We start from the raw sequence: 18,978 nt of genomic DNA, 5'->3' as shown, positions 1-18,978 counted from the left end.
GGCTAAAGTCACCACAGACGAGCTTTTCCCGACGAAATCTTAGCCGACGAAAGGTCGTCGGCTAAGATCTCAGCCGACGAATTAAGCTGACAGGCCGACGAAAAATTTTCGTCGGCTAAAGTGCTTGTCCTGGTAGTGAGAGTTCTACGTTACAACTACTCCTAGGTGCGATAATTAAGTAAAGTGCATGTAAAGTAAGAATAAGAAATCTAAAGTGCAAGAATATAAAGAAACAAGAAAATTAAAATGCAAGAATGTAAAGAACTGTATCGAAAATAAAGCAAAGAAATGAAATTGGGTTTGAAGTTGAATGGAATGGTAGAATACCTATGCGATAGAGAGATAAGTTTGTATGAAAAGTTGTATATTGATTTGTTTGTGTGGTGCAAGATCTTTTACAAATGAGTTACAAGGCTCTATATATACAGACAAGATTAACCTATCTACTTGCTCTCTATTCTCTAAGTTATGGGAGCACGGAGGGATTCGATTTCGTTTTTGGATTGATTCGTACATGATTACCCTGATCTGATTGAAATCTCGCGGCTGAAATTTTCAACTTGCATGATTGGAGCTTTTCCTTGTAGAGATTACTTCCCTAAATGAGTTCTCGAGCGAGGTTGTAGTTCGTTCTCGGCCGACTACTCGCAATCTCTCTTTTGACCCAATCGTGCTTTAGTCCATCTCGCTAAAATTTTCCAAATGGATTGATGCTAATTAACTAGCTTGAGATAAAGCCACCACCTTGTTCAAACGACATCTCTATTTCAGTCGTATGACCGAACATCATATTTCCGGTCATATGGCTGAGTGAACATCTTCGCCTCGGCCATGCGACCTTAACAACCTTCATTTTCGGCTGGATGGCCAAAATACACCTTAGAATAGTTTGACTTTGGGTCATATGTTGTAGGATATTTAGAATTTGGGCACCTTATATATCCTGGTCATATGGTCCAACGTCTCTCTCTAGCCATTTCACTCATTTCGGCCGCACAACTTCATTCTTCACATTCTCGGTCAAATGATCGATTGCCTCCACTCACTCGGCCGAAAGCCGAAATACCACTCTCGGCCGAACGGTCGAACGGCCGAACTACACTACTCTTGGCCGAATGACCGAATGTCACTACTTTCGGCCGAATGACCAAACTCATTTCTCTCTAATTGCGGACTAACAAACCGATTTTTGGAAATCTCCACGAATTGCTAAATTTAGGTGCAAACAGAACAATTACTCGTACTCTTTTGTTTTTAAAATAAAAATGTAAGACTGTTCGGAACCGTGGGACTTACCGAAATTGGACAAAAAAACCAGCTTGTAATAAGGTGTCGAAAATCGCTAAAAATCAGGACACTAGGTATCTTTTGTCATATATAACGCCAGAATACAACTGAGATGGTAGAAGATGGCCATATATAATGCCAGCATGTGACTTTAACAACTTTGATTTGTAGTCACCTAGGGATGGCAATGGGTAGGGTAGGGTAAGGGGATTAAAATACCATACCCATACCTTTTTTCATTCCTCATCCCCGTATCCACCCCATTCCCGGTAATTAGATAACGGGGATTCCCCGTACCTGTCCCCTTTAGGGATTACGTTCCCATACCCGCCCCGATCCCCGTTAACAATTATGTAATAATTATTTTTTTAAAAATAATTATGAAATATAGAAATATGAAAATAAAATCAAATACATATATAAATAAGTTACTTGATTCAATCAAACAAAAACGAATACAAGTCTCGGTTAAAAAAGAAGTTTCTATAAATATTTATTAAGAAAATCATAGTAAAAAAAATATTACAAAAGATTTTACATAAATATCTATTTATAAATAATATATATATTAGCAAATAATATTTACATCTTAAATGGGTGGGCATGGGGATGAATATCAAAATACCAAACCCGCCCCGTACCCGATTCAAAAATCCGAATGCTAAAGATCCCCATACCCGTCACCCGTTTATCCCCGTATATCTCCCTCGTTAGGGTCGAATACCCATGGGTACCCTACCTGTTGGGGATTATTGCCATCCCTATAGTCACCAATACATTTTCATACAAAACTGGCATTGACGGAACTACATTGAGGCCAAGGGGTGCCATGGTACCCCTGTAAATTTTTAAACTTGGGTATTTTGCATTAGAAATCAAGAGGTTAGATATAATTAGAAGTAAAAGCTTCCTAATTTGTAAGGTTTAGCCCTCAATTCCTTTCCTATTAAACCATAAACACCATCATTTGTTGTTAATAAGTTTAATAATTTAATTTATTTCTTCTACCTTTAATCAACTCTTGTCATATACTCTATTCATAATCAATTCAATAATGAATTTCTTTTTTCTCATTCTATAATCCAATCTATATATTGAGTAACTATGATGTCACATGTCCAATATACAAAGGTTAATTACTTTATATATTAGTATTCATATACAGTTATTCAATTTTCAATTATTATATATTTTTACTTTGTAACTCGGCCCCCCTTAGTATATAATCCTGGTTCCGCCCCTAAAAACTGGAAAATTGAAGTTAAATGACATATACATAATATTCCTATTTTCACTGGAAAGAAAATCGATCAATATGAAAAAAGTCAAAAACAAAGCCTTGCTACATGAAAATAATTGAACCCAAAAGGCAGAAAATGATGGAAGCTGTTGCAGACAATACGGTGACTGATGGTGGAATGCGACCATTGTCTTTCCTTATAAGCATTCCTTCTATAATAGGGTAATTCAGTACCACCACATAAAATGCTATGAAGACTTGAATAAACAACTTCTCCAACTCCCCCAGAAAGACCACTCTGGCAATGCCCACACAGAAGGAAACCATGTTCAAGATAACCAGTGAAGCCATTGGAACAAGGAACAGAGCTGAGGTTTGGAAATCAAATACCCCAGCGTTGTAACGCTTTAGTTGCTCATCGTCATCAACTTTATTTGTTAGTGTGAAACTAACTTCACTCAAACCCAACTTCTTCATAAAAGCATCAAGACTACCATATAAGTGACATGTAACTGCAGTCATCATCCATATTCTTTGCTCATATATCCAATTTCGTAATGATGCTCCAGTGGTGATGACCTCGTATAAATGTCTCGAAACAATGGAGAGGAATACAAATGTAAATATCCAGAAATAAGAACTTGATACCTGCAAAAACAATAGGAAAGTGATCAACACATGTTAGAATGTCGTTTCAAGTATTGAAAGTATATATTTTTAGAGGGTCCTCTTCATAAAGATCGTATATATTTACCTCAGGGTACAAGGAAATGCCATTGAGTAGGCAAAGCTGAGGTATAGTTGCAAGGCACCAGAGTGAAAAGAACTGGCAAATAGGGGAAATTAAGGGCGATGCATAGCACATATATTGTAGGAAAGGGAGTTTAAATATGCCATGTATAAGAGGGCTGTATTTGGAGAAGGCAATATCAAGCACCCCAGAAGTCCATCTTCTCACATGAACCAAATAGTCATTCAAATTAGTGGTGCCACTGCCCAAGAACTGAGGCCTTGGTGGATCGCAATACACTGATTTCCAACCCTGGCAATGCAAGCTAGCGAACCCTGTGAAATAATCTTCCGCTATAGTAGCGTATAAGAAACCAGCCTGCCATAGATTAGAGAAAACAGTCTATTAATTACACTTTCTTTGATAAATAATTTTTCTTAAATATAGATTTTCTCTGCTTAATTTCATCAGTTGTTTTACTTACCTCTTCACCCCATTTGGTGCCATCTTCATATGTACAGGAGGCTAGTTGTTGGGTCTCAGCTAGCTGGTTCATTTTCATATCAGGCTTGTAGTTTCTGAGCAGGGATTTTACGAACTCATTTGATGGACCAAAAGATTGTCTAAGTTCCATAAGATCCTTATGATCTACACAAAATTTGGTCAAGCAGAGCAAAGTGAGTAATAAAGAACACAGAACCAACTTAACACGTACTAAAGTTAAAGAGATAATGCTCATACGATATTGGAAAAACTTCACATTTCATATGGTGTAAATGTAGCTTGTAGTTGTTCAACAAGGATATATATAATGACTGATTAGTACACAATCCCTTAATACACATACCATCATTTAGGGATCTTCCATATAAGGACAACCTCTTGAGGTAATAGCCAGAACCGCACACACCTGGCCCTTGAAGTCCATCAATACCTTGCCATTGCACCTAAACGTTTAGCACCAAGTTATTACTAGCTAGTCAAAGATGAAAAGATATCTGTTTATTGGGCCATTTGATAGATAATATCATAATACATGGATATCGATCCATACCGAAAAAATCGATCTCAACTGACTGTCGTAGATGTCCTTCTTACTGACGTTGTGGAACTTCTGAGGAAATTGAACAAATGCTAGCGAGGGTGAGAGCTTGGGATCAAGGAGGAAACACATTGCTTGACGTGCCGAACTTGGATCATTGCAATACATGTCACAATCAAGGCCTAATATGAAGGGGGAATTACTTAACACACCAGAGACCCGAAGCTGCAAGTTGTGTTTTCCGTTCATATCAATAACTTATCAAGCAGGGAGAAACATAAATACTTATATGTTATATGTAAGAGTAGTAGAGATGTGCTTACAAGAACATTGAGAGCTCCGGCCTTGAAATGAGTGGCATGAGAAGGTCTTTTCTCACGAGAAACATAAACAAGGAGAGGCATGTTTTTTGCCTCATTTTCTTCTAATCCATGATTCCTAGAACTCTCTTGTATCACCTGCGTGCCACACATATTTTGAAAGCGCATGTATATCATGTCATGGATGTCTTGAAATTGGAATTAAAAGAATTTATAAACGTGAGTAAGATAAATGGAAGTAAATCATCTGTTCCCATTTAACCAGTGCCAACCCTGTGCCACGACTAAGAAGTTGACACCTGTCCATAAACTTAACAGATGTTAACAGTGTTCAGGTTGTAAATTATCTATTTTATTTTTTGTATATCTTCAATTTAAATTAAAAAGCCTTCTGAAGAAGGGCAAAACCCAAGCAGCCCAGAACTCTTCTTCTACCCAAGCATTCCCAATTTCAAGTCGAATCCAAAGACCAATTCCAACCAAGTATGTATTCTCATCAAAATCACCATCGCACCTTATTTCCAATCATAATCCCAGCACCCACCGCCACTGAACCCATCCTCCTCAAAGCTTCCAAGTCATGCTTCATAAGCCATCACTATAGAATTTGATGGATTGTTGATAAAATCAATGTGTAGAAGACCCGATGGCTATTATGAAAATGCCCAGTAGCTCACTGTATTCACCTAGACCCTCAACATCTTTGTAGTGCTAATCCTCTCCGTCGTAATACCTTTTCAGTTCCTCTCATCGGAATCATATCTCTCCTTCGTGAGGCCAAAAGAGATGACAAACATAAATTTGAAACTAGGACGGGTTTATGAACAAGAATAAAAATTAAAAACCACGGCAACTATGTCGTTGGATAGGAGGAGAACAACACTGGGTTTTGCTTTTTCAGAGAGAAGCAGAGAAAGAAGAACGAAGAAGAGTTGGAATAAACATGGAAGAGGAAGAGTGGAAGAGATAGAGTCGAAATTCTTGAAATCCTTAATTAAGTTTTTTTATTTGTTTTTTTGTAGAAAATAACAACACGTGGTTAACAGGATTAAGTTCTGTTTAAGTTAAAGACAGATGTCAGAATTTGGTAAGTGGCACAGGTTTGGTATTGGGTTTTTAGTCACAGGTGATTTACTTCCAAGATAAATATACGTTGATAAAGTTCTGTCATTTGTTGCAGGAGTAATAGTAATGACAAATTAAAGATATCTATAGGTGCATTAAATTTGTTAAACTTTGTAGGCCAAATGTTTATGTTTTTTCTTCTCTCTTATAAGTGTACCTCAATCACTGCAGAATGATCTCGACGCTTACTGCTCCCAGAGTCACCATGTCTTGCATATTCTCTCACTCTTTCCTGAAGCACCTCATAGTTTTCCTGCAACCAAATTACGCAACCATATTATTAGGATTAGCTCAAATATTCACTAAAGTGCATGCTTGTCTGTATTAACAGTGTGTCATGTTTATTACCTGAACAATTTTTCTCTCTTGTATGAAATCAGTGTCTCCCAAATTACCATCTTCATTCTCATCCTCTGCCGCTGAGAAATAGGCTTTAGGAGACCTGCACTTGATCTTATACCTCTTACAAAATGGAATCCACCGCTTTGCAAACGTCCAAGCCTCTCTCATACCATGCAGAGTCACATCAGCACCGCCGTCATCTGACAAATACACATGAAGCTTCTCGGGTGGATAGTCGAGTGCCATGGCTGATATTACAGTGTTCATCACCTGCAAGACTGGCTCCTTCTCCGGATCAGCGGTGCAAATGAACACGTCTACTGAAGGAAGTTTGTCATCTTCCAGCAACCTCTCAGGGAACACAGTTCGAGTGACGGGCCTCCAGCGAAATGCCTCTGTTACAAGCCATTCGAAGGAGAGTGCGAGCTCGGCCGCGAAGACAATCAGCCATGGTAAGATGGGTGTTCCGGTGTCATGGAAGAAAGAGAAGAAAGAGGCTCTATAGTAAAGCAGGAATGATAAAGCCACGGAGTGTATGACTGTATACGTTCGGTTAATAAAGATTGTGAGCTTGTTAACATGGCAGAGATGCATAGGAAGATTAGAGCTCTGATCCATAATAGCTTCTCTAACTATATTTTCGAGTGTGATTATGAGCTTGGTGATGATGACTAGTTGACTACCTCTCCTCTCCACTCGTTCCTTATCAGCTAGAGATCGTCTTGTTTGCCTGCGACGAGCTAGACAGTCGAGGAAATATATAGTAATATTTGTGGGTCGTGGAAGTCAACAAAGACGTCCAAGTTGATTGCTGATGCGGCATGACATCTTCTTCTTCTAAATATCCTAAATATTAGTATGATTATAATTCATGCATGCGTGTTGCCCAAACCTGATGCTAAATATCCTAAATATATTAGTCAATTTGCTTGCGAAGCAAGTCGTAATCGTTGAGGCTAGCTAGTTTTCCAGATGCTACACAACTACTCGAAAATGATTCGAGTCAAATAGAAGTTGAACACATGCAGCAGCCTTGCGATGGACACGTGCATTATTTGAGAGAGGATATTCTCTTGTTTATGTGTTTGGATGTTTCAGCCATTACAGGCTGACCTGATTTGCATTATTCAATCTGATCAGTAGTGAATGTAAAGTGGAGAGGATCAGAAATATCTCAGGCCAGCAAGGTAAAGGGATAAGATAATTTAGGTTCGAACCTTCTTGCATTGAGTGGCGAACATATATATTTTAGAAAACTCTTGTGTGATTTAGGTAGGGCGAGCAATGATAATGGACATCATCTAATCATGACAAGTGTTGTGTGTAATTTAGCTTTGCTAGTTTACAAAAGAGGTTTAAACATATGCAACACCTCGTTATGTAATCCGGCTAACATACGTCTAAAAAATCCACAAAAGTTGAATGCATAAAAATTAATGGAACATGCAAGAGTACTAGTAAGCCTGATGTCTTTATATTTTAAACGAACTCTTCGTGACAGAGAATATAGAAAATAACTTGGCAATGAAAAAAAATACATAAATTTGCTAGCTACATGAAAATAATTGAACCCAAAACGCAGAAAATGATGGAAGCTGTTGCAGACAATAGGGTGATTGATGCTGGAATGCGACCTTTGTCTTTCCTTACTAGCATTCCTTCAATGATAGGGTAATTAACCACCACTGCATAAAATGGAATGAAGACTTGAATAAACAACTTCTCCAACTCCCCCAGAAAGACCACTCTGGCAATGCCCACACAAAGGGAAGCCATGTTCAAGATAAACAGTGAAGCCAATGGAACAAGGAACAGTGCTGAAGTTTGGAAATCAAATATCCCAGCGTTGTAACGCTTGAATTGCTCAACGTCGTCAACTTTATTTGTTGGGAAGAAACTAGCTTCCCTCAAACCAAATTTCTTCATAAAAGCATCAAGACTACCATAGAACTGAGAGGTAACTGATTTCATCATCCATATTCTTTGCTCGTATATCCAATGTTGTAATGATTCTCCTGTTGTGAGCACCTCGGATAAATGTCTGAAAACAGATGAGAGGAATACGAAAGAAAATATCCAAAAGTACGAATTTGAGACCTGCGGAAACATTAGCAAAGTGATCAACAGGTTAGAATGTTCTTTAAGGATATTTAGCTATCTAGCTACTTTCGACTCCTAAAATGTATATTTAGCCATCTAACTCCTTGAGCACTCTTTTAAGCAAATATATTTACCTCAGGGTACAAGGAAATGCCGTTGAGTAGGCAAAGCTGAGGTATAGTTGCAAGGCACCAGAGTGAGAAGAAATAGCAAATAGGAAAAATTGCTAGCCATGCATAGCACATACATTCAAGGAAAGACATTTTGAAAAGGCCATATATAAGAGGGCAGTATTTGGAGATAGCAACATCAACCAACCCAGAACTCCATCTTGTCCCTTGGACCAAAAAGTCATTCAAATTAGTAGTGCCACTGCCCAAGAACTGAGGCCTTGGTGGATCGCAATACACTGAATTCCAACCCTTGCAATGCAAGCTAGCAAACCCTGTGAAATAATCTTCCACTACAGACGCGTATAAATAACCAGCCTGCCATAGATTAGAGAAAACAGTCTGTTAGTGATACTTTCTTGATTGAATAAGCTAGGTTTCCGTAGCTTTCATCAGTTGTTATATATACTTGCCTCTTCACCCCATTTGGTGCCATCTTCATAGGTACAAGAGGCCAGTTGCTGTTGGGTCTCAGCTAACTGTGCCATTTTCATATCAGGCTTGTAGTTTCCATCCAGGGATTTCGCGAACTCATTTGATGAACCAAACGATTGTCTAAGTTCCATAAGATCCTTTTGATCTACAAAAAATTTTGTCAAGCAAAGCAAAGTGAGTACTATAGTGAAAGTGACAACACGGTTTGGTGATTCACCAAGAAAAGAATGGTGTGATTACTACACTATCCATTAATATACATACCATCCTTTAGGGATCTTCCATACAAGGACAACCTCTTGATATAATAGCCAGTACCAGACACGCATGGCCCTTGAAGTCCATCAAAACCTTGCCATAGCACCTAAACGTTCAACACCAACTTACTCGTCAGAGATGATATCTAGGGTTTTGGATGCTTTGATTAGATATCTAGGGTTTTGAAAATACAACAGTATCGTACCGTAAATGTCGATCTCAACTGACTGTCGTAGATGTCATTCTTACTGATGTTGTGGAACTTCTGAGGGAACTGAACTAGTGCTAGCGAGGGTGAGAGCTTGGGATCAAGGTGGAAGCACATTGCTTGCCGTGCCGAACTTGGATCATTGCAAAACATGTCACAATCAAGGCCTAATATGAAGGGGGAGTTACTGATCACACCAGAGACCCTAAGCTGCAAATATTGTGTTTGCCGTTCATGTCAAGCAAGGAAATGAACATAAATAAGATATATGTAACCATATAAAAGGGGAGATAGATGTGCATACAAGAACATTGAGAGCTCCAGCCTTGAAGTGATGGGCGTGAGAAGGTCTTTTCTCGCGAGAAACATAAACAAGGAGAGGCATGTTTTTTGCTTCATTTTCTTCGAATCCATGATTCCTAGAACTGTCTTGTATCACCTGCGCGCGACGTACGCATCGAAATTATATCAGATCATGGATGTTTGATATGCATCGTTTTTCTTTTCTTTATTTCTTTGACATGGTATTTTTACGGTTCAATTTCACTTGTCAATTAGCACTATGCATGTAACATATGCATGACTTGATGACACTGTTAGTTATGAAAGTCTCTGGTCTAAGAGTGAAGGAAATCAGAACTCTTGGAATGGTAGATAGATAATTAGCTAGGTATGTGTCAGTATCAAAGTTATCAAGTATTATATGGGTAAAATTTGAATGAGATGGACCAAAAAACACAAGGAACTTCTCTGTCCAAAAGACAAAATTTTTGAAACTCTAGCTGGTTAATAAAAACGAAATTGAGAAAGACCCAAACGAAATTCTAAGACACATATATGTTGAAAATTTCTGTCATTCTTTGTATACTATCTGAAATATGTTAATGGCAAATTAAAGATGTCAATAGGTCATAGGTGCATGCATTAATCTTAAACTTTGTATAGCCGAATGTTAATATTATTGCTTCTCTAGTAGGGCCTCCTATATTATGACGATACCTCAATCACTGCAGGATGATCTCGACGCTTACTTCTTCCAGTGTCACCATGTTTTTCATATTCTCTCACTCTTTCCTTAAACACCTCGTACTTTTCCTGCAACCGAATTAAGCAACCCTATTAACTCTAGTATTCACCAAACCAAAGTGCATGTCTGTATGAACTATTTGTCATGTTTATTACCTCAACAATTTGTCTCTCTTGTATGAAATTAGTATCACCATCTTCATTCTCATCCTCTGCTGCTGAGAAATAGGCTTTAGGAGACCTGCACTTGATCTTATACCTCTTACAAAATGGTATCCACCGCTTTGCAAACGTCCAAGCCTCTCTCATACCATGCAGAGTCACATCAGCACCGCCATCATCTGACAAATACACATGAAGCTTCTCGGGTGGATAGTCGAGGGCCATGGCTGATATTACAGTGTTCATCACCTCCACTGGTGGCTCCTTCTCCGGATCAGCGGTGCAAATGAACACGTCAACTGCAGGAAGTTTGTCATCTTCCGGCAACCTCTCAGGGAACACAGTTCGAGAGACGGGCCTCCAATAAAAGGCCTGGCTTAGAAGCCAATGGAATGAAAGGGTGAGCTCGGCCGCAAAGACAATCAGCCATGGTAAGGTGGGTGTTTTGGTGTCATGGAAGAAGAAGAAAGAGGCTCTATAGTAAAGTAAGAATGATAAAGCGAGGGAGTGTATGGCTGTGTACGTTCGATTGATGAAGATTGTGAGCTTGTTAACATGGCAGAGATTCATAGGGGAAGTAGTACTAGAGCTCTGATCCATAGCTTCTCTAGCTATTTTTTGTGTGTGGTTTTGAGCTGGGTGACTACTTCTCTTTTGCACTCCTTATAAAGGAGCGTCAAGCTAGCTTCCAAAGAGCTAAAAGGGAATGGAAAAGTGAGGTAAATCATGTCGTATATCAAATATGATTGCTGAAATATAGAAGGATATTAGTCTTGAATTTCGCCAAAGTGAGCCGTGAATAAACTTGATTCTATTCGCTGTATGGTCCCGGATCCCAATACACTTAACGTCGATCCCTTTTTTGATTAAACCTTGTAACTTCTCGAAATATTATCTATGATCATATGACCTTTTTTTTCTCTAATAATAATGAATGATTGGTTGATATATCGGTTGAATATAAGGTTAAAATTCAGAAATTTATATAGCAAACAAGTATTCACCTAGACACTAATTAGTAAAGAGTGCTTCAATAGATTATTGTTTTTAATAGCAGTGATATAACGAAAAGATGACTTGATTACTAGGTAAAAATAATTATCAAAAGCACTATTTTCCCGCTAAGTTGCCGCCGAAAGATACACTTAGATTCATAAGGACAATAGAGCTATGATCATGTAATTTTGATTAGTCAAGATTATGTCTTATAGTCATACATTATTACAACCAATCAGTTTCTGATTACATAGTTAATAAAAACTATTCATAGATATGGACAACCTTGGTTAATCAGACCTGGTCAGCCAAAGTGTTATCGATGCCGCTACTAGCTTAGTGTTAATAAAGCTAGCAGCATTTGTCTCTACGTTAATATATAATGTTTTTACGTTGCAGAATTGGTCACTACATAACTAGCTAGCAGCCTCCGACCTTGATACTTTAGTTTACTTGGGATACTCGATTACGTCTCATATAAGATATGTTCAACCTCTGACATTTCTATCTCATCGAAAAGAAGAAAACCTCTTGACATTTCTTACCAAAAAGACACTAGTCAGTAAGAGAACTAAGCTTGTAGACCTTTGTTAATCGGCAGTTTCGATCAACGTCCACAATTCGATAGCGTCATTGCATGTGTGGTGCTCAAAGTAACACGAGGCCTTTTAATAGTCTGATTACCTTGCGAAGCAAGCTAAACTTGTTAAAGCATGATTGGCATGCTATAGAAGTTGAACCCAGTCTTATATGGGGTGTGCTCGTTTGAATTGTTTTGGATGGCTCGCCCTGTAGAGGATGTCCTGATCAGCATTCAATATGATCAGGTAGCGAATGTAGGGTGGAAAGGTTCAGTAGGAATGGTTGGTTTTGAAAAAAAATAATATTAATTTGAGGCTTTCTTGCATTGACTGGTGAACAATATCTTAGAAACACTGATGTGATTTAGGGCGAGAGCTCTGATAATGAACCTCAATGGCTGTGTTTGATCTAGCTAGGTCCTTTACATAACCAGTGTCAAATGTTTGTCCACAAATCTTGAGCCAGATCGAGTTCAGGACATAAAATCGTTTGGGGTTTTATCTGATGTGTTGATGGCTCCTGTGAACCCACAAACATTAAACCTCTTTAAAAGCCAATTTAAGCAAGCACCTAACCATTGGGTCTACTCTGTGTTTTATCTGATGTGTTGATGGCTCCTGTGAACCCACAAACATTCAACCTCTTTAAAAACCAATTTACGCAAGCACCTAACCATTGGGTCTACTCTGTGTCCAAAACAACTTGATGTATCAGAGACCTATACTTCATAATCAATTCTCTGATGTGCTACTACTCAGATTGAGTTCTACATTACATGGATGAGGAAGAGCCGCCGTGGCTCCTCCCTCGCCTATAGGTTCTTACATAAGCAGTTCAACTTAAATCAGTCTTGGATTTGGTATTTGGAAAAATAAAGCAAAAGTATTACCACATGCATAAATCTTTACATTTCAATCCGACTAAACCCAAACTGACCACCCAGTAAGACTATGCCTGTAATCTAAATTTGTAACTGCCAAAGACGCATAGAGTTGGCATATCCATGACAAGTTATACAAAGTAAAACTAGATCAGATGAGTGGGCAAATACATATATACACCTAGAGAATATGTTATCAGTATCTATTTCGCAGTCCTAAAATACAAACGTAGCCTGCAACTCAAACCTTCTTCGGTAAGAAATTGTGAAAATTATACAGCGCACCCGTCTATCTCCGCCGTCCATTTTGAAAAAGTCAAAAGTCCGCGTCAAATGGACAGCGGAGATGAACGGGTGCGCGGCGCACCCGGGTGCGTTGAATACGCTCTCAAGAAATTGCACCTCTACTTTTGGACAAACGCTTCCAAGCATTCCTTTGGTGAATTGGCATCTTCTGTGACTTGTTCAAAATCAAGAGAATATTTCCTTGTGAGATTTGGAGTTGCCTGGACCAACCATTCTGGTGAAACAAATCCAACGCTTTCATGTGTTCCTTTGCTGAATTGGCACATACAGTGACCTTAATTATGAACAAGGAAAGTTTCCTTATGATATTTGGAGTTGCATGGACAAACCAATCCTGCAAAACAAATCAAATGAGTCGCCCCTTTATTCGAAGCAAAACATAAAGAAAAACAAGCAATGCAACTCCAGGATTTACGCCCCAGAGTGATTCACAACCGAGTGAGCAATCCATATTGTTTCATTTATATCACTGCTACAAACTGGTCATTCGAGGATCATAGAAAGTAGCAGATGATCAACCAGATTTTCAAATTTGAACAGAATAATGGTTGAAATTAACTTACGATTACAGAAGCTGTTAAACAGAAATTTAACTTTTAGTCATCCGTCAAGCTATGAAACTGATCATACGATGGAGTATGTATGCATTATTATTTGAGATTCTTGTTTTTATTGTTTTGGATGGCTGAACCATTAGAGGATGTCCTAATCAGCATTTAGTCTGATTAACAACTGAATGAATGGTTGGTTTGGAAAAGTAATAGAGGCCTGCAACAGAACTTAAGATGCAACAGATTTGAACAAGATGGGAGAGTTTTATTTTAGGTCTTCTTACATCAAGTGGCAAAAATATTTCAAAAAAAAACTCGATGTAATTTAGGTAGAGCTCTGGTAATTGTCCTCATCTAAGTATGACCAGGGTCGGGCAAATGTATCGAGATTGTTTCTAACTAAGATCCGAGGAAGAAAGTATAATACAGTTGACCAAAAAAGCCATAGTCTTGGATTTGGTGTGGAAAAACAAAGCAGAAGTAATATCAGATATACCACATGCATGATCAACTATATAGATCGTTCAATTTCAATCCTTTCAATCCACTTTACCCAAAACTGACAATCAGTAAAACTATCCTGTAATATAAACTTGTTAACTGGCCTAGATGCAAAGTTTTGGCAAATTCATGGTGAGACGTTCAGTCCAAGCTAAACTAGGCCAGATGAGTTAGGCAAATACATATTATGCACTAGAGAAGAGGTTATGATTATATAATCAGTCATACTATACAGAAGCTTCCCTAAAATTTCCAGCAACACAAGTATATTTCCGTTAATCACAAAATCGAGTTGAGAAAGAATAGTAAGGTATAAAGGAATCCCTTTAGTCCAAGCTAGATAGCAACAAGAAATGCAGATCATGGATTTATGTTTTTGGCCAAGTGGACAATCCATTTGGCTCAAATGTAATCACTGCAACAAACTAGTCATTCAAGGGCCATGGAAAGTAGCAGATGACCAAGACATTCGAATTCGGACAAACCAAAATAATATATTAAAATCAACTTGAGATTTCTGAAAATGTTGCACAGGAATTTGACTATTGGTCCAGGATTGGAAGTGAACCAATAATGAGAAAACGAATCCAGGACGCTAAGTTTTACTACTTTCCGAAATCCTTAATATAAAATCTAACAGTCAAACAAGTAACTCCCATAAATCCTAGATTTATACATGAAGTTGACATGATTTAAAGCAAGACAGTCGAACATGTAAGTCCCATTAATCCTAGTTCTATGAAGTCGATGAAATTTAAACCATGACATGTAGAAGGCTAAAGGATCAAACCACAAATTGGTTACCTGGCTAAGCTATTCGCACTGCCTGTACTGAATGCTTTGGTTTCCAGTCAACTTTAGATTGCATTGTTAGAGATGGAAGAGGAGATATCAGTGTCTCCACTGTATAGGCACACAAGAAGAATAACTCAAGGATGTAGAGTGCTAATGGTCTTATTATCAGAAATCACGAGCTCTAAGGACATGCTTATATCTACTAACCACTCATATCTAACTCACTGCTTATTTCAGCTGAAATTCTCCTAAATCTCCACCAGTTCCAAATCAGAGGACCTCAAGTAGAACAAACAAATCCCCATATTTGGATGTGAATCTGATTAGCTGCTTATATCTGCAGAATGCTTTCAATTCTTTCCATCCAACATCAGATTACACAGATAGAGAAGAAAGGGATCGACTTCATTTTGCATAGAAAAAGGATCTTCGAAGCTCTATAGGCTTTCCTAGTGAAACAATGATAGAGAAGCCGTTATTGCTTTCATAACACAATAAACAGACACGCTCAAGCCATTGATTATAGACTATATCAAAACTGTTTCTCTTATGTTATAAAAAAATCAATGTCCTTCTATCAAAACACACGAAAGCAAAAGCTGACTTCAAACATAAATCAACACACAATCAACCGACCCTACACAGGAAAGGCTGCATGAAGTAAAGTCTAATTGCTATCAGTAATGTAACAGGCAATAAGCTTTAAAGAATTACAAACTTTGTAAAGCTCCCTTAATATAATTGATTATCACTACTAATTGCTATACAAAGTTGACCGCTCCACCTTTCTTTTCAACCATCTTGTATGGCCATTGTCTACAAGAAGATAGAGGAAACATCCTTGGATAGGAGGATCATAGATGCTAGTTAAAAGGACTTCCCATATTAAGAAAAAAAGCTTCACTGACCAGTGACATACATCAGTAACAGGGGATCAATTATAGGCTCATTCTAGGCTTCTCAAAGTGGTAAACCACTACTTGCCAACAACTGGACGAGGAAAGCTGGGTTGGATTTCCCCAATCTCCAATTTAGTCTACTTAATTGGGGAGTTCAGGCTCTTAAAGACATTAACCACAAAAAAGAAAGGGGGAAAAGATATCAGTTAGCAAAATTTGGAATTCATCAATAACAAGTCCTCAAATTTGATGAAATACCAAAACAAAACAATTTCTAACCTCCCACAGATTATCCAACCGAACCAAAAATAAACAGGAAGAAATTGAAATTTATCAATAACATAGTCAAATTGATGAAATACCAACACAAAACTATCCCTAACCTCCCACAGATTATCCAACCATACCAAAAATAAACAGGAAGACAACAACCTTTGGACTGATATATAAGATACAAAGAACTCATCCAACACCAAATCTCTTTAATAAGAAACCATTTAGCAATGCAAACAGTACCATCAGTGGTTTGAACACAATATCATGAAATCATTTATCATTAAACATAAGTAATCAGAAAGAAATAACAGCTGATCAAAATGACAAAATAGAAAGGAGTTTGAACACAAATTCTAAATGGGCATAAGATAAAAGCAATTCAACTAAGAAAATGACCTCATTAACTCTTGTGCAGATAACAGTGAAAAACACATCACTATATCCAGAAATCCAAAAAAGAGTAAAAAATAAAATAAAAGGAAATGATACAAACAAGTTAAAAAGAATAAAAAAACTTTATCTTCTATGTTGAAATCATCAGCATAACAAATAAAAAGGCTTTCATAACATCCAACAAATGGAAGCACATCAGGAACTTTTGAGTTCCAAGTAACGAATAATCACTACCAGATTCAGGGTGACTAAAGCATCAGATAAGTATTTCCAACTTCATATTCATATCCAAGATTTATAATCAAAGACCAACTACATTTAGCACAAAAAGTGATGAGATATACATAAATTGGCTGGAAAGTAATTAATATAAAAACAGAGAAAGTATGCAGTTACCTACCACAGAACACAAGGCACTTCTTCTGTTAACTTTGAACCTTCACCTTCTTGTGTTGTGCTATATACTCCTGGACTAGCCTAGCTTTCTCTCTCATTCCGGCACAAATCTTGTCAATCTCATCATTTACCACTTTTGGCCAAGAAACTTCCACATAATCAAACCAATCATCCAAAGTCATCTTCTCCAAATCTGGCTCCTCCTGCCAAACCTTTCCCAAACCTTCTTTAATACCAGAACCACTCCCCTTTTTATCAACATCCTTAGAACTACTAGCACCAGAACAGCTCCTACTACCACTTTCAACCATATCGCCACCCTCTCCAACATTACAGTCAATGGCTGCCTCTTCATTGGACTCTTTTGCCTTCTCGTTATCAATGACATTCTCTCCCACATCAAAACCACCTGCTGCCTCTTCATGCCTCTCATCCCCCAAATTCAACCCCTTATCATCATCATCATCAACTGGACCAATTTCTCCCAAATTCTTCTGCTCCGAAACAACAGCATTACCTGTCTCACACACTAGCTGTTCTTGTTGCTCATTATTCCTATTCCTACCACGCCTCTTACGTTCATTCCCCAAATTCAACCTGTTAGCATCACCATCATTGACCGGGCCAATTTCTCCTGAATCCTTCTGCTCCGGGACATCACCCTTAACATCATTATCGCAACTAACACCAACCAGCACAGCTACTCCCAAATCCTTCTCTACCGCAACAGCATTACCTTTCTCACACACCAGCTGCTCTTCTTGCACATTCTTCCTCTTCCTACCACGCCTCTTAGGTTCGATCTTCACTTGCTCACACTCTACACTGCAATTCTCCGATTCCAGAACCACATTCTTAGACCTTGTAGCTGCTCTAGAACTCACTTCCGGCACAGCAACCTCCTCCACCACATCCTCCTCACTCTTCAAAACCGTAGCTTTCTTCGGCCGGCCACTGCCCCTCTTCGGCTTCTCCACCACCTCGATTTCCTCCAAATCAGACTCCACCTCATTCTTCTTCCTCACTCTACCTCTCCTGGCCAGAACCCTATCTTCTCCTCCACCGATTTCCTCATGATTCTCCGATTTCACTTCTACTTGAACTACTTCACTCTCCGCCCCAACCCTACCTCTCCGGCCGCGATTCGCCGCCGCCGCACCCACCTTTCCCACGGCGGCGCGCCTCGGATTCCTTCTCAGTTTGCTCGCTTCTTCGTGGCCGTCGATCTTCACGGAGATCGAGGTGTACTCCCCGATCTTGATTTCGTCGCCGTCGCTGAGCTCGAACGGCGTGTTCGGGTTGAGCGCGGTGTCGTTGACTATGGTTCCGTTGGAGGAGTCGAGGTCTCGGACCATCCATTGACCCGATTCGGAGTCGATGACGAGGTGGTTGGTGGAGATGCCGGAGTCTTTGATGGGGAGGTTGTTGCCGCGGACGACCCGGCCGATTCGGATCTTGGATCCGGGTCGGTACTCTAGGGTTTCGCCCTTTCGGGGGCCTTTGAGTATTTCCAGCTTCAGAGCTAAAGGCTCCATTTTTTTGAGTTTTGAAAATGGGGTTTCAGAGGGAAATGATAGATCGGATAAAACCATTTATATTTTATGGCCAATACTGAAATTTTGAAAATAAAAAATGAAAAAAGCTTGATTATTTGTTTTTTTGTCAATGGAAAGAAACCGTATATCTTGTATTCTACGATGATAAAATTGTATGATTTGCTAGTAGATCGTATGTGTCACATTCAATAGTCGTTGTCGAAACTTATATTTTTGCAAAAAGCTCTTTCAACGAGGATCTTTATAATAAATACTAGTTGAGAATTTTTCGATTTATCTCACTTTTCGATCTTATATCCATATATTAATATTTTATTTTATAAGTATTTATGAGTAGATTATTTATGAAAATTTTAGTCATATTGAATATCGTTAAGTCACTACTAGAAAAAAAAAAAAAAA

The 18,978-nt window shown here is 38.5% G+C and overlaps 3 protein-coding genes across 3 annotated transcripts; all 3 read right to left on the bottom strand.

Annotated features, from left to right (window-relative positions):
- Positions 1 to 2,582: 2,582 nt before the first annotated feature.
- LOC101304326 (cellulose synthase-like protein G3-like) lies at positions 2,583 to 6,779 on the bottom strand. The gene is made up of 8 exons (XM_004288408.1): positions 6,093 to 6,779; positions 5,902 to 5,997; positions 4,623 to 4,757; positions 4,312 to 4,524; positions 4,105 to 4,204; positions 3,742 to 3,905; positions 3,282 to 3,635; positions 2,583 to 3,175 (listed from the first exon to the last, which is right to left on the bottom strand). Exons 1-8 carry the CDS (start codon positions 6,702 to 6,704, stop codon positions 2,630 to 2,632), a joined length of 2,220 nt encoding a protein of 739 aa, XP_004288456.1. The 5' UTR covers positions 6,705 to 6,779; the 3' UTR covers positions 2,583 to 2,629.
- Positions 6,780 to 7,391: 612 nt separating this feature from the next.
- Positions 7,392 to 11,078, bottom strand: LOC101304037 (cellulose synthase-like protein G2-like). The gene is made up of 8 exons (XM_004288407.1): positions 10,440 to 11,078; positions 10,257 to 10,352; positions 9,562 to 9,696; positions 9,255 to 9,467; positions 9,056 to 9,155; positions 8,770 to 8,936; positions 8,321 to 8,674; positions 7,392 to 8,183 (listed from the first exon to the last, which is right to left on the bottom strand). The coding sequence occupies exons 1-8, from the start codon at positions 11,043 to 11,045 to the stop codon at positions 7,638 to 7,640; spliced, it is 2,217 nt and encodes a 738-aa protein (XP_004288455.1). The 5' UTR covers positions 11,046 to 11,078; the 3' UTR covers positions 7,392 to 7,637.
- Positions 11,079 to 17,049: 5,971 nt separating this feature from the next.
- Positions 17,050 to 18,555, bottom strand: LOC101294609. The gene has a single exon (XM_004289434.1). It carries the CDS (start codon positions 18,553 to 18,555, stop codon positions 17,050 to 17,052), a length of 1,506 nt encoding a protein of 501 aa, XP_004289482.1.
- Positions 18,556 to 18,978: the final 423 nt, after the last annotated feature.

Source organism: Fragaria vesca, linkage group LG1, assembly GCF_000184155.1.
Source record: "Fragaria vesca subsp. vesca linkage group LG1, FraVesHawaii_1.0, whole genome shotgun sequence".
In the NCBI taxonomy this organism is placed as follows: Eukaryota; Viridiplantae; Streptophyta; class Magnoliopsida; order Rosales; family Rosaceae; genus Fragaria; species Fragaria vesca.
Note: the sequence above shows the minus strand (reverse complement) of the source record. Positions and strands in the feature narration are given on the sequence as shown.